General features: G+C 39.9%; 1 protein-coding gene across 3 annotated transcripts; it reads left to right on the top strand.

The window, feature by feature from the left end:
* Nucleotides 1-1,886: 1,886 nt before the first annotated feature.
* Nucleotides 1,887-6,766, top strand: HSPB3 (heat shock protein family B (small) member 3). 3 transcript variants are annotated; one of them, XM_035310818.1, is made up of 2 exons: nucleotides 1,887-2,540; nucleotides 6,710-6,766. In XM_035310818.1, exon 1 carries the CDS (start codon nucleotides 2,069-2,071, stop codon nucleotides 2,531-2,533), a length of 465 nt encoding a protein of 154 aa, XP_035166709.1. In that variant the 5' UTR covers nucleotides 1,887-2,068; the 3' UTR covers nucleotides 2,534-2,540; nucleotides 6,710-6,766. The 3 variants fall into 3 exon arrangements, with proteins under 3 accessions (XP_035166709.1, XP_035166711.1, XP_035166710.1); XM_035310820.1 differs by lacking the exon at nucleotides 6,710-6,766 and adding an exon at nucleotides 2,972-3,027; XM_035310819.1 differs by lacking the exon at nucleotides 6,710-6,766 and adding an exon at nucleotides 2,991-3,027.
* Nucleotides 6,767-16,586: the final 9,820 nt, after the last annotated feature.

Raw genomic sequence — 16,586 nt, forward strand, 5'->3', positions numbered from 1 at the left:
GAAGAGCATTTTAAGGGCATTCAGAGCATCTTTCATGCTAATTAGACCACACTTAGTTCCAAGTGTGCTTAACACAGACATTTGAAATACTAACACAATTGTTTCTGGAACAGCGAGCTATACTGGGGTTGTTTCTGTTTGCATGTAAATGGTAAGTATATGCAAGTTTACTTTTTTTTTTTTTTTTTTTTTTTTTTTCCCTCGAGAAGATGGGAATAATTAGAGAGGGAGAGAGAGAGAAAATGTGGTATTCCTGCATCGCGCATTTATTCATGAAGTGTGAAACTGAAGTAAGATGAATTGAGTCTATCATCAGAGAATTCAGTAGGGACAGCAATAACTTTCAGCAGTTTCTAAAAGCATATCACAACCAGCCATGCATACTGCTGCACTTCAGGGTTAAGTTTTCCTCATCAAGTGAATCACTGGCTTGTGAAACAGAAAACAGCTGCTGAGCAGATAACGGGCAACGTCCCAGGTTATTTTTATCCCTAATCTAGCAAACCATACATTTGGAATTGCATTTTAAAATGATTTCTGGAGGACAGTTTGACAAGAGAAGAGCCAATAGTTAAATAAAGTAGCATAATTCTCCTGGCCCACAATACTTAATTAAACAAGAAGCCATTAATCTAAGTTATCTTGAACCTTTGATCTATCTTTGAAAATATTCTTACCTTGCAATGTAGCCTTCAGGAGTCTAAAATAAAATTGCAACCTTAGAACCTTAATTATAGATATGTCCAGCAATCCTGCTCTGTTAGCGATTCAATACAGAAGTTCATTTCTGATTACTGTTGAAATTCAGCTACCTCATTCCATATGAGTCTACAGTTCATTAGCAACCAAAGATGCCATATGAACTGGCTTGCCATTTTAAGGATAACGAAAGATGTAAGTGCAAGAGAGAGAGCTCAGAAGAACAAAAGCCAAACAAAACGGAATTAAAGTATCTTGTCTGATTATTTCAAGCATCAGTGCAAGACAGGAAAACAATTTTCCAGCAAACAGGAAATGTTTTTCCCTTTTCATTGCACTTTCATCTTTGGTCTTGTTAATCAAACTATTAACGCTTCTAGGCATTATTTGCCCTGAGATAACGCAGTAGCAAGATTACACCACAGAAAGCCTTTGAGGTCCTCATTCCTGCTCCCCAAACATGTGGTAGATGTGATCATATGTTCAAGCTGTTAAATCCCAGAAGATGAAGGCTGCTGGGACAATGGGATAGCATTAAGGATTTGGAGTTTTCTTTACTATTCTGCTAGGGAAAAATAACTCTGTGATCTGCTGGAAAGTGTGAAACATGAACTTTCCCTCTCATTTCCCCTGTACTCTTGAGTCTGACTCCCTGACACACTGCAGAAGACTCTGCTGTGTTTGTAGGTCACTAAGACTGCAGAGTCAGCCATTAGCCACCCCCTTTCTAGGCAGGGATGATTATATTTCCCTCCTTTCTCCAGTAAGGTTGTTCACAAAGCCCATATTTCACCTGTGAACAATCTAAGCAACAACATCTAATTAATTTTGTAATTCACCTAATCTAAATTTTACTCTGTTCTTGCTGTCAAGCTACTTAAACTTCTTCCCTTTGTACAGTACAATAACTTTATCTTTCAATTAGAAGAAATTCAGTTTGTATCTATTGCAATGTATACCTTGGAAAAATTGAATCATTAAACGTCCATTTAAATAAAAGAGTATTTCATATTTTATGTCTGCTCATTATTCACATGAACCAACATCACAATATTGCAATAAACAGCAGTGCATTACATTTTTGCTTCTACTACTTATGCATGGAAGCTGCACATGTGAAAACTGTTACAGCCGCTGAAGACCCTAGCACTATAAATAGTGCTCTATTGTTAGCAGATAGGAGATGAAACGAGCCTCACCGAGCATGGCATGTCCGATTAAGCGTTAAGCTCTCCCTGCTAAAAGTGAGAGGCTACATCAAGTGATCAACGAGCCTGAGGGTACGGCACATGCCTGGGAAGAGTTCGGTCTGACTCCGTAGCTTCCCCCAGGCAACACGAACGCAGCAACTTATCTTTCTGCCTCAGCAATGGCAGAAGCTGTTATAAGACACTGGGTGGAAACTCCTGTACGCTATCAAGAGCAGTTTGCTGCCCAGGAGCTGGAAGCACACAAACTGGATCACTCTCTGTATGCTTTGCCGGGCCCTTCTACAGCAGCACTGAGCAACAGAAGGCGAATGGTGGAAAGTACAACTGGGGCTGAGAGCAGTGGCCAGGAGCAGGGAAACACAGGCTTTCAGGTCTTGCTGGATGTCGTGCAGTTCCGCCCTGAAGATATCATCATTCAGACTTTTGAAGGCTGGCTCCTGATCAAAGCTCAGCATGGACCCAGGATGGATGAACATGGTTTCATATCGAGAAGCTTTACCAGACAGTACAAATTGCCTGACGGAGTGGAGAACAAAGATTTGTCTGCGCTCTTCTGCCATGATGGCATTTTGGTTGTTGAAATGAAGAACCCGGTGGGGATGAATTTTGAACCTTGTCCATAGTTTATTGGTGAGATAAAATTATTTTTAATATAACAAGATGATATCATTCAAGTAATGCCGTAGAGTGTAGAAAGCATGTTTCCTGTATTTATATTACAGGAAAGAAAAATCTCTGTATATATTTTTCAGTAGGCTGATTTTATTTTTTGATGTGAAATGTTAGACTACTTTTCTCAGGCTACATGTATGCTGGAAAGCTAGGCTTTTTGAACAGTAGAAAATTTAGGCTAATCACAGCAAGAGAAAAAATCTATTTGATAATATTGAAAAGAAAACACATTTAAGAGTTCAGTGAAGAAGGAGTTGTATTTTTTCAATAAGCATTTGCAATATATATCATTAAAGAAGCAATAGACAGGTTGTGAGGTTTTTGTTTGTTTGTTTGTTTGTTGAAATTTAATTTACATACCAAAAATGCTGCTTTCTAATTTTTTTTAGATTAAGTTCTTCTTCCTAGGCTCTGGAGAAACACACAAACTGAAGGATACTACCAAGAAAAAAATAAAAAATAAAAAATCCACAGTTCAAGTTTATATACAAAATATCCTTGAAAAAGCACTTTTTAGAAATGTGTTACATGTTTGAAACTATACAAAACTATAATACTCACTGGCTATATTTGTTTGAAAACACAGTAAGTAGAAATGAAACTTTCTGTCAAAGACAGAAATAAAATACTGTAAGAGATTTAGAAATTTGTTGTTTTTTAACACATTCTGCTACCTATTTGCAACCCATGAAGAAAGATATTGCTTACAAATACTCAAAAGGATAAAGTTCTTCTTTGTGAAGTCCTGCCAATAAAAAGACATTACTCTTGCATGGATGCCTTTATCATTATTCACTGTCTTGTAGATCAATAAGCTGAATATTTAATTCTTCATGTTGCTTGGCAGTTTAGGCTGACATCCTCCAACTGTATCTTCAAGATCAAATTATTCTATTTTTTTTTTCTCCCACTCTTTCTGTACCAACATGGGTCCAATTTTAGTGTGGGCATTCCTTACTACATGTCTACTGACACATGTCTAATATCTCTCTCAGTTTCTCTGATTTAAAAAAGAGTAGTAGAGATGAAAATAACATCTGCCCACTATACCTTGTAACTGGTCTTCTCAACATTTTAACAAAAAAATGCTCTACATGAGTTTGCAAGTGCTCAAAAATTTGCAGCTGCAAATGAAAGTGCCTCCTTTCATGCACACTGGAGATAAGTTTGACTGCTGTGCTCGAGGAATGCAGAATGGAAAGTGCCAAGTTAAATACAGACTCTTTACAATAGCCATCTGCCAGTTGGCCAAATTAAAAACATATTCAAATGAAATTGAATACAAATACAATTTTAAGACTATGAAAAAAATCTGATGAACAAAACCCTGGCACTCACCAGCTGAAGCCAGAGAGTTCTTTTACTCTGAAATGAAAGCCTGAAGCTTGCACTTCTGCACATGTCCATTCATCAGAAAGACTTTTGTTGTGATTGTTTAGACTTGAAGGCATTTGAAAGCAGTTCAATTTAGAAAACTGGAGAATCCAATTCTTGCATTTTATTTATTATTTGTACAGACAAAGAATTTGTACAAGAAGTGCAGAATAAGACCTGGATTGTAAATTTCCATAATGTACTTATTATTATTATTATTATTATTATTTGGAATGGAGCATAAGTCAAGAAACTGCTATTTTTTAACAAACCAAGCTAAATCAAAAACCTGTCCCTACATTTCCATTTAACTCACAATTCCACCTCATATTACTTACATCTGATTTGTATATTGGTTTAAGGTAATGAGCGATCAATCACACCAGAAAATTTGGTCTAGATTTTATACACTTCTAGGTCAAGGAGCTTTCTTAGCCATTAATCTGATGGAACATGTAGCATGGATTAAAAATTGTGAAGTCTAGATACAGGCCTAGATTTAAACTTTGCATGCTAACTTTATAAAAACTCATGTTTAGACCCGTGGTTTCCATATCACCTTATGGCACAATTTCTGGGATACAGCTCAGAGTCACCAGTGAGTAACCTGCTTTGCTGACCTCTGCTGACTTTCTCTTCACAGATAATTTTGTACATCTGACCATTTAAAATTACAAGTTGTTATATAAATGATTTTATTTATGTAAGTGGTGATTGTGTTTACAGCCCTAGAGTGAAAAAGCAGTCAAAAAAAAAAAAAAAAAAAAAAAAAAAAAAACTGACTTAATTATTCTAAATTAGATGATGATTAAACTACTGGAAACTTGGCAAGGAATTAGATCAGACAGCCAAAATCACATCATCTGTTCTATATACGTAAACACCACATTTACAGAGTTCTTCCCACGTGTACGGGCCTGCCTCACAGAACTGGATAAGGGATTTGGCATCTCTGTGCCCAGTTCTGTACTTGCTGATGACACTGTCTGTCATAAACCAGCAGAATGTACTGACCCAAACATGTCAGGGATGCACGCAGCCAGATTTCTTCTTTGCTAGCAGCCAGAGGAACCCAATACAGAGGCCTAAGCCCATGCTCCATCATGAATGGCCACGTGTCCCGGCCCCACACCAGTGTGGTAGATAAGTGAGACCGTGCTGGAATATGGGGTCCCACTTGCTCCCCCTCTTTTAGCTCCAGGTACAGCACAGGGAAGTGTATCTGTCATCTGTTTAGTAGCAGTTTATTGAAAGTTTTGGGATGAATACTTTTTATATGTTTACCAGAAGAGTCTCAAAGTATGTGGCAGAGCACTTCTGAATTTTCTGTAAGGAGCTGTTTTCATTCGTATGTGACGTTTTGCTTTTGTAATTCAATTAGAACTGAATTTGAACATCAAGGAGAGAGCTGTTAATATTGCTCATGAACAGCAGAATGAGACATCTGTAAACAGCAAAGAATTTTTGACCAGTTACAGCTTAAGGCAGGTTTAATACACACTGATCTGATTAAATTAAGAACCCTGATATTGGCTGGCCACAAAATCCTGGCCCAGAATAAACAATATATGCTGCTGCAAGCACTGCAGAGCAAGTTATTGAACCTTCTCAGTATCTGTCAGTGAAGAATTACCTTTGTAATTGATCAGGCTGCTCTTCCAAATCGGGTAAATTGATTTCATGCATGGATCTAAGCACTGTAAAAAATGCTTTCATAGAAGAAAATGTCTCAGTATCAGAAAAGGTTGCTGAAAGCAAGGTCACAAACACATTTCTGTGTGTGACCCCTGTGGGCAGAAAGCCCACAAATGCCTTGGACTTTGAGACATTGCCTTGTCTTTTTATAGTATCTGCTGTATCCAGGGCATTTGAGATGTCTCGACACAATCTGATACTTGCAGTAAAGGGAACTGAGGCTGATACAGCACTCATCATTCACTGTGTAACCACTCAGCTACAGCTATGGATATTGGAAGAGAGGAGAAACCCCTGGGGTAATCATGACAGCAAAATTCCTGTTAAGAAGGGCAGGTCTTTCATTCCTTATACAGCTCATAGCTGGAAATCAAAATATGCATTTTTATCTGACTAACACTATGATATTTGGCTTCTAATGGGAGTAGGAATATTTCTGAAAATACTGGGTGTGCCTTCTCAGTTGAAAGAGATGCTGGCCTTAGACCTGCTGACTGCCAGAGACAACAGCTGTCCCTGATCATCCAGAGGACAGCATCTCCATGGCCCTGCGCTGAAGGCAGGGGTTAAGTCTAAGGGATTAGTTCTACCTGCACATTGCATCAGAGATAGCTGAGGTGGACCTGCTCATGCTGGAGCCAGAAAATACATTCCTCTTTGCCACTTCAGGTCCATAAAGCCTGGAGCATCCAATGCTGTGCACAAGATAAAAAATTGTCCCTTATTAAAAATACGTTTATGGATGGAGAGACAGGAGAAATATGGCACTGCAGCTCAGGACCCCCATTCAGGTTGGTGCTAGCTGGGGGCCTTGGCTCTCTGTTCCACTGTGGGCTATACCCTTACAAGTCCCATCAACCTTTGAAATGTCCTTCCCAGCCCTTAAAAATGCTCTTTTTATAAAGAAGTCAAGTATTTCTCACGCACTCTTTAACCACACAGTAGTAACTCTGATGACCATATTTTCAAGGGGCAGTATTTCCAGTAGCTGCTTGCACAAGCAGAACAGATGCAAGGAATCATTTTCATTTTCCCCTGTGTTCTTCAGCTTGTTTCAGTGCTTTTGTCTGACCCTGATGCCAGTGAGTAGCCCTGTTCTGCTGACGAAGCATGTCACTCCCCAGCCCTGCAAGCTAATGCAGAAGCAGCAGCATGCAGAGCTCTGTGCACAAAGAGGAGACAGAAAATTGTAGCACCATGGTGGGCCTAGGCACAGAAGAATGTCCACCAGAGGTGGGCTCCAGCACGAAAAACTCTCCAACTGATTTGGAATATATACTTATATATTTTAATATTTTGAGGTATAATAATTAACCTCCTCTGAGAAAGAATTTACTTTTGTATGATGGTCATCTTTAAAGGGCTAAGAAACACATTTCAAAATTACTTTAACTGGCAAATTTAGGTTGTTAGTAGAAAATGAATTAGAGAATAAGTCACATACAATCGTCAGCTACATTTCTTTCCAATTGCACACCCCGTTAATTTTCCCACCCACCAGTTCTACACTCCCATCAGGTAAGGATGGATACCACCACACAACCTCCAAAGTTCGCAAACTCCTAGCACAGCCGGATGGCGTAAGAGGTAGAGTGTGAGTGCCCTATCTAAACTAGTCACTCCAAAGCTATTGCTACAGCCAAATCCTCATTCCCTCAAGCTGATGTACTGATTCACAGTAAACTAATAAACAGGTGCAGCCGTCCCTCTCAGCTCTGCTTTGATCCAGCAAGACTTACTGATGCAGGTGCCACGCTGCAGCCTTCAGGGCCATCTGGCATCTAGCTGTCTCATCATACCACAATATCAATGCAGCACGGAGCTCAGCTGGCTGTTTGTGCAGATAATTGAGATGTCCAAACGGGGCTCCTGCAGACAGAGGAGCTTGGGAAACACAGCGGGGAAGCAGCCAGCTGGTGCCACATGGGGCTGGGTGGCACAGCGCAAGGGGTTCCCTGTGCTTATGTGATGCTGTATGAGAAGCAAGATGGGATGAGAAGGCATCCACAGGGTCCACTGGCAACAATTCCTTTAATATGTGTTCCAGTCCTCATTTTCTGGGAGATCTTGCTCTCCTCTTAGCCTGGAAGCTAGAGCTCAGTGCTCCAAAAATGCTGCAGCAGTGCAGCGGTACAAGCACTAAAAGCAGTTGAAGCATTTTTGTGTGGATGAACTGATTTTGAGTTTGGATGCTGGGTTTAAACAAATCCAAGTCTTGAATAAAAATGATAGCATTACATCAAAGCTACAATGAAAAATTAATGAAGTGAAATGATTTGCAGTGCACGGTTTGACAATGCTCTACATTACAAGATTGCTAGAAACCCATGATCTACCTACAGTGGTGAAAGCCATATGTATTTTAATAGTACTTTAAATATATTTTTTGTAACTCTGTCATAATTATCCACATCCTGATGTCATAATCAATATACACTGTAAAGGATGCACCATAAAAGCAGTCCCTGCCTTGATGCATATATGAAGCCTGAAGGCTTGATACCAGAAAGAAACTGTTAAGGACTCAATTCAGATTAAGAGACATTAGCAGAAATATGAATTCTAAGCCTCATTTGATTTTGCTATATATATCAATATTTATCTTGGACATTTCTGCAAGGCAGTCAGCTCAAACTTAAAAGGTGTGTTTATTTTTCAGTGTAATGTGGAACTGAAATACCAAAATTAACAAAAAAGTTTAACAAATTAACGATATTTTGCAGGAAGTTGACTAAATGGCTCCCATATAAACAGAGTGCATTCCCATTTTATACTTTATCCACAAATCCACAGCAGTTTTGGTGAATCTGTTAAGATCTTAAGGATCTTTGAACAAAATATATTAGCAGTCAATAGCTTAGCGCAGGGGGACAGCGTCAGACTTTCAAAAAAGTAGTATAGAAAGTGGGAAGAAGTGATTAAAAGGGCTGTAACCTGCATGCCCCATTCCAGCATCATTCTGTGCCTGAAATGCTCACTTGGAGGGGTCTCCACCCTCAGAAACAGCAGAGGATCCAAACTTCAAAGGTTAAGGTAAACTTATTTTGCTGTGATTTAATCCTGCCCCTGCAAAATCACTTTTCTGTGATGTAAGGTGGGGGGAAACAGACAGAGAGAAACGAGAAATTAGCCCGAAGAGAGCATTCTGCTTCTTTTTACTAGTTTCCACACTTTGGCTGTTGCCATGGCAGTGATTATTATTTATGTTAATTAAAATACAAAGAAAATCAGATTACATTGATCTACGTGGTGATTTCAAGAGACTTTACAGCTGTGTTCAGACTACTCAGTCGCACACCATCCTTCCTTTAACAGGCCACCTCCGATTCCCGGGCATCTCAATTCACACCATTTCATTACCACCTCATTACCATATAGGAACTCCTTTGTGCTTCTCCAGTAGGGTGAAGGGGTTGGGACTGGGACACAGTGCCATGACCCCAGATTTGTGTCCCTGTAGGCACAAAAAGATCTGCCATGAGCGATGTTCAGGTTGGATAGGACAAGGAAAAGAAGCATATTAGAGTATGTAAATGATGTATTTTATTTTACTAATATATATAGTTGGAATAGATCCAGTAACCAGCAGTATGCAATACCAACAGTTTCACATGCACTTTTTCAGTCTGTTTTGTGTTTGTTCATTTGTTGTAGATAATTTTTAACTACTGGGGAAGCAGAAGAATTTTGACAATTGTGGCTAAATGAAGAATTTTGTTACTAGAAGAGAAAGTAGAGTCTCAAGTCTGGAATTCTAAAGCAAAAATATCTACATGAAGATTGTTAATCCAGCCCATGTTTGCAAACCACAGCCTCTGTAAGAGTTTGTTGGGGAACTACTGACTAAATATTTACAATAAGGGCCAAGAAAAACACATTTTGGTAAGCTGAATCCAGTACAGGATCCAAGGAACATGAACTGTGAAATTCCTTACTCTTTGAAGTTGAGTTCTTTGATCACTGAGGTTATCTTTGTAAATCAAAATGTCACATCTTGCAGTAAAGATTTTACTTAAACGGAAGTATTTTAGGTGGTCACTTTTTTCTTCTCTGTAACTTTCTTACCATGAGGGAATTCTTACGAATTCTAACCCCTAAATTAGATTTTAAAATATTGATTTAATCCAGATCAAAAGAGTCTGATCAAGAAAAATTTGTACTTGATCATCAAGTCAAAGGGACAGGAGAGATCTGCATTTCAGAAATAAGTTACTCAGTACAATTCATATGTGCTGGAAAATAACTTTAACAAGAAACCATATTTTCAAATTTTGGAGATTAAAGCTAATGAAAAAAAGGGGGTTATGCTTCAATGGAAGACATTGTAAAAAGAAATGAAACTTCCATCAAATAATCAGGTGGAAAAATTTCTCTTGGCATCCTTGACACAGACACCAGTCATGAAGCAATTTATAATTCAAATGTTCAGGAAAGGTGATGCCCAAGCTGTATAGTATAGTATAGCCTAATAGTATTGTATAGCCTAATAGAGGAGAAAAGGGGGAAACAAGCAGGAAAGAGAGAGAAAAACTGTAAGAAGAGAATCAAAAACTTGTATTCGTATGTGTGGCATTTCACTGTAGGCTGAACTTGCAGAAGCTCACGGCTTATCAAACACCCTGCTGTAGATAGGGCCACTTCTGGTTAGAATAATGTTGACATTTCAGACTGAGGTTTCTATAAATACAGCTGTATTTATTTATTTATTTATCTTTCATTATCTGTATCTGACCATCATGAAACATCTCCTGAGCACTAACCATGGCCAGAAGAGCTAAAATTGTTTAACTTTTAGCTGTTAGATGAATGCATCTAAAGACATCCTTTGCTGTCCATGCTGGTCAAAGGTCAGACAGAGCTCAGCTTGAAGCAAAAATCCCAGTCAATTCCTTTGAAATATGGGAATCAATAAAAAACGAACTGTTACAAAATGCCATGTACAGCAAGAACTGTGTATACAGACAGCACAGGGCTTGTGATTTCTAGATCTGTGAAGGGAACTGAAGAAAATTTGCTAGATGCTTTTAATTTATCAGTGCTTGCTGTAACCTAGTAAATGGGAAAGGTAGGAGGAGAACAATTTCTCCAAACCTACAGAAACCTGAGATATCTCTCCTGAATAAGTAAAACACATAGACAAAAATCCAAAAATGGAGGAAGTCTGTTTTGTTTGATAAGGCGCATGATTTTAGTAATTTCAGATATTCAGGATCAGAGATGAATAGCTGTCTTAAACTTTTATTAGCTCTCTCGAAAACATCTACTTTCTGTAAAACTGAAATTTTCATTTTGAAAATGTCAAAGTGAAAGCATCTCCGCAACTTAAAATTTAACCTAAGAAGTCAAGCTAAGCACCACACAGCTAAGCACCACACAGCCGTTCGCTCACCTTCCCCCCTCCCTCCCTCGCTTGGGGGAGAGAAATGGGAAAGTGAAGCCTGTGGGTTGAGATAAAGACAGTTTATTAAGATAGGAAATAATAATAATAATAATAATATGTACAAAACAAGTGATGCACAATGCAATTGCTCACCACCCACTGACCGATGCCCAGCCTATCCCCAAGCAGCCGCCCCCCCTACCCCAGCTAGCCACCCCTATATATTGTTCAGCATGACACCAGGTGGTATGGGATACCCCTCTGGCCAGTTTGGGTCAGCTGTCCTGGGTCTGTCCCCTCCCAGCTCTTGCTGCACCCCCAGCCGGCCCGCTGGCAGGACAGAGCGAGGAGCTGAAAAGTCCTTGGCTTGGTGTAAGCACTGCTCTGCAACAAGTAAAACATCAGCATGTTATCAGCACTCCTCTCATCCCAATCCAAAACATAGCACCCTACCAGCTACTAGGAGGAAAATTAACTCTGTCCTATCTGAAACCAGGACAATAGGTCTAAAGGTTAGAAGATCAATGATGATCTCCATTGTGATCCCCTGGACAAAAGACTCCATGTCATCCCACCTGCTAATTTCCTTGTGAATCCTGTAATATATTTGAGAAAGAATGTGCACTTAAAGACTGCAGTTCATGGAACACCTATCACAACCCTCCATAAATTGTTCAAGTGCTTTCAATCCATTCTCAGCCCAGCCTGTGTTTGTGCTTGGGATTGCCATGACAGGTATTAGATTGCAATCTATTAGGACTGATATTACTCCTCAAAGACTTGTGCAGCTCGGGCTAAAGCACATCTGGCTCATATGTTTGCTTTTGCTAATATATCTCAGTCTTTAAATTCTGGAGGTAAATTCAGACTCTGTGTATGACAAGGACTGGCAGTTGACCTGTGCCTGTTTCTCTGTGACCATGAAAGACTTTCAGTACCACCTGAATATCTGTCTAGTGCATGCCCCTATTACACAGCATGGAAGGACGGCATACAGAGCAGATTTATCTTAATGGCCATCCTTGCATAGCTGTGAAGTAGTATCTCTTCAGCCAGGGAACAGAGATAGACATGCATTCCCAGCAATATTAAATGCAGGGCTGAGAATTTCTGAGTACCAGCCACCTATTAAGCAGACAGGGGCTGAGGTAACTAACATGTATTGCAAAGGTCAGACAAGAACCTTTGTCTTTCTGCTCAATTATCTCTTATTTTACATAACCTAGTTTCAAAACTGTTATGCAACTTCTGATGTATTTATGTTCATGGTTGGGAAAAAAAAAAAAAAAAAAGTTTTCTCCTAAACTCCACTGCATCTTTGCCTAAATTCCATAGCACAAAATAAAGTATCTCCATTTCTGACACCTGAAAATAGATATATATTTTCAAGTATGATTTTAAAGAACATTTAAAAGCTAATACTATTTGATCTTTTTAAAGCTGAAAATGAAAAATAAACTAGAATTATTTGTCACATTCATTGTATTTACTTCACTGCTTTGCTAGTTTAAAATCTTTAATCTTTCAGACTGATAACTTGTTTTTAAAATCATTTCGCGCCCTCTAGTGGCAGATTTGTTAGGCGTGGTAACTGCTGCTCTGGCAAGTCCTCATACCGTTCAGAATTAGACATTACAGTTACAGACAACGTAGAAATGGAACAAAGCCACTTCATTTACCTTTGAAGTGAAATTTCTATCCATCTCTACAGTTTAAAAAAAATAAATTACATTAGTTTCTAGTTATGATGAGATATTACTGACAACAAATCAAAACAACATAAATAGCAACAATAAAAAGCACGTACCCTGTGCTTGACTGAGTTTGCTCTCAGGAATGGTATTGAGGAACACTTCCTTGCACAAAGCACTGTTCTGGTTGTTTCCTACTAGGACACTGTCCAACATCCTGGGTTATGGTTTTTCCAAGTTGGTATCTTCATAATGGTGACGGTGAAAAGGCTAAATCCCACCAGAGCTTCATCTTCCCTCCTGGAAGAATCACTTTCTTTTCCTTACTAAAGCAACAAAGTTATAGCACAGAGGAAAATCCACAAAAGAAATAAGGAAATATTTGAGGGCTTCAAGGAAAATTAAATTTGGGTTGATACACAATTTTATTATTTTCGTTTACTGGGCCTCTACTAACTCACTTTGTTAGGAAAGAGCTCAAAATCCTTACCTTTTCCTTCATGTTCCCAAATTTTTTACTACAAGCTTCTGCACCAGAGCAGAAAAATACATCACAATGCTTTCAAACAACTCTTTCAGCATGGATTCTCAGGAGTCTTGAGATAGCAAACTCCAAATGAAAGCAATGAGGCATCCTGAACTTAGGCATCTGCACACTTTTTGATTTAGTTTGGCTTTCTTTTCCACCCCTAAATTACAGATCTCTAGGAACACATTAAACATTAATCCTTTTAACTGAGTTACAGGTTCTGAGCTCAACAGAATCAGAATAACATTCACTTTGACTCTGAAAATTTGATTCCCAATGAAGAGGGTAGAGATTCGCTACCAAGGAAGGCACTCAGATACATGTTTCATGGAGATAAAATGACAGAAATCAATATGTGCTATTCTGATTTTGAAACCTTTGCCTCTGGTAGTCTGAACAAAAAAGCAAGGCTTAATCAATTCAGCCTTTCCACTTAGCACTATGGATGGTAACTGAGGGCCTAAGAAGTTGGTGTTTTCAAAACCTCAAAAATCTTTTTTTAGGTTCGTTTCTAATTTTCAGGTAGGCTTTCTTGATTTAAAAAAAAAAAAAAAAAAAAAAAAAAAAAAAAGTTCATTTAAAAACCCACAACAGACTCTCTGCACACAATGGTCGTCAGAGCTGGCTCACTGATGGGAGACAAATGGAAAATGTAATTTCAAGCTAGTTATTGTTCCAAGTTCTCTTTGCAGTTTTGTCCACTTGGGAAATAATATAACACACTTTCTCCCTTCATATGTTTGCCTAATATAGTGCCTGAAAAGCTGTGACTTAATTTCATGTTATTTAATTTTTGTTAGAGTCTCAAAGCTGGAACATTTTAGAGAATAACCACTTAACTAGTTTACACTTATGTAAAAAAAAATAATAATAATAATAATAATAATAAAGTTTTTATTAATTTTACAGATTTTATGCCTTAAAATCCTCATGGTAGCAGTTATTGCACCTTTTGAAGTTCACACCTTTGCTTGTGTCTGTTTTAGATACAAATAATGAGCCAGAAATTATTAAGAAAACACTAAGAGGGGTAAAGGCAGAAAGTAGGACAACTGTCCTCTCCATCACTGGACCCTGTGAAGTAAAGCCGGCCCCCAGCTCAGCTCTGTGCCTCCTTCCTTCCTTTCCAGGGACAGAGGCAGTCTGCCAGGCACTGAAAACACAACTTCTCACCACTTGGGGCAGCAAAATCCAGTTCCTGAGCTGCTTTGGTAGCTGAGAATGGCATCTTTTGGTCACTCCTGGGTGTTCAATGAAGAAAAAAATAAATCATCTGCCTATACAACTCTAGCAGGTCAGCATTATTTACAGTATGGATCAACCCATGAGGAAAACAAACAAACAAACAAACAAACAAACAAACAAAACTGTTTCAGAGAAAACAGCAGTAATGATTAAAGGAATTGAAAATTAAGATGAATAGGAACCGAAAAGGTTGGGAAAGGAGCAGAATAAGATGAAAGAAAACACATATAAAACAATAAATAGCACAGAAAAGGCAGAATGGGTAGTAATTTTCCTGTAGTTTAACCTGTGAGGATTCATGTGAATGCAAAGCCTGCTCAGATCAAACTATGATCAGTATTAGGAGTAACTTTGAAGGAATATAAAACCTAGATCACTTATCTTTGTTTTTTGCAGTAGTGAGAATTAGGGATAAAATCTATGACAGAGGTTAAGCTGATCCTTAATATCTCCTATTGGGGTTTTAGTACTCACTCTAAGCTGGCCACTAGGGCTGAGAGCAGCATGCTGGAGCCTGGACCACGTACCACAGAAGTTCCTGTGTTCCCCAGAAGAAAATCCTGTCTGCATGGATGGCAGGCACTGACTGCAGCGGCCAAAAGATATCGACCACTAGCCCTAGTGGAAAAAGAGCTGTGGTGGTTCCAAGGGCGCTGACAAATGCTGACACAGGGCCTGAGGAACACCTCTGCTGGGTGGGTCAGTGATGACGAGGCCAGATCAGCATGCTGACGAGGAAAATCCAGCAGCCTCAATAGGGAGCTGTCTGAAGTCAAGGTCTTCAGCTGCACAGCCCTGAGCAGCTGCCAGCTGTCCCTTGGAAGGAGACTGATGCTTCTTGATTTATCACGGATGCGGATATGCAGCACTGCTCTGAGTAAATTGCTATTCCACATTTTGTGCTCAGGTTTGGAGATGGAGGTACAAGCGATATAATGTAAACGTATGCCCCTGGGCTGGCCACCTAGGAGCTGCTTATGTGGTGAGCTATGAGGCTCTTTGGGCACTATTAGCATCGACTGATTAAAACAGACTTCCAGAGCCAGGCAGATGCAGAGTACTGGGGGTAATTAATGCATTCAAAAAATGTTAAGCAACAGTACACAAAAGTGCTGTGATAATATGACCACTCAAATCAGAAAATGGAGGTCAGAATAAAAAAGTGAGCAAAAGCAAAACTCAGGTGTCAAACGACATTAATAACAGCGATCATAGAATCGCAGAATCATTTGCGTTGCAAAAGACCTCTAAGATCATCTTGTCCAACCTTTAGCCTAGCACTGACAAGCCCACCTCTAAACCTTGCTGCTCAGTTCTACATCTACATCTGTTGAAAGCAAGGAGCGGGTCTTGTAGCATTCCAACGAACTGCTCCCAAGCTCACACAAATTATTTGACACAAAGACCTTTGAGAGGTAATAGACTTTGAGCTAAGTCAGAGAAATAAGCTAGAGCTTAGAACCTGGCAGGGTGCTGAAGGGAAAACACAAAGAAGTGGAAACCAAACGGGTACATGCTGCTTTGCCAGCAGGGTTGAGAACGGTCAGTAAGGCAGGGCGAAGGCAACGGCGCACCTGGGAGGAAGACAGCAGGCAGAAAGGGGAGTGCAGTCAGCATTTGCTGCCCTGCCTTTCTTCCACCAAGTAGAAGTTGTGAGGGAAGTGCTTGTCCTGGTATACCGGACGGCCAAAGGGCCACGGATGGGGTGGGGTGCGTGTGAGGGGACAACACAGGGCCCAGTGCCATAGGAGTTATGAGGGGAAATGTCCAGGGTAGGAAAAGAAGTGTAGGGATGGGCTTGAGGCTTCTCTGCAGAAAGCAAACATGGACAGGATGAACCTATTTTTGAAAAGGGACAGAATACATGTTATCCACATCTAAAACATTGACTGTAAGTGAGGGCAGCCAGGTCAGGGGTGACCCAGAGGAGTGTGTGTGACGGGGAGGCACAGCCCCCGCACCCAGCGCCTCCGCAGCACACCCCGCAGGACCCGGGGTTCAAATGCCTCCCTCTGGCCCTGAAACGCAGCCTCCAGGCGGCCGGGCGGGCCCGCCGGGCCTGGCGCAGCGCCCAGCCCCTCCGCCTCCGC

This window comes from Oxyura jamaicensis, chromosome Z (assembly GCF_011077185.1).
Source record: "Oxyura jamaicensis isolate SHBP4307 breed ruddy duck chromosome Z, BPBGC_Ojam_1.0, whole genome shotgun sequence".
NCBI lineage: Eukaryota > Metazoa > Chordata > Aves > Anseriformes > Anatidae > Oxyura > Oxyura jamaicensis.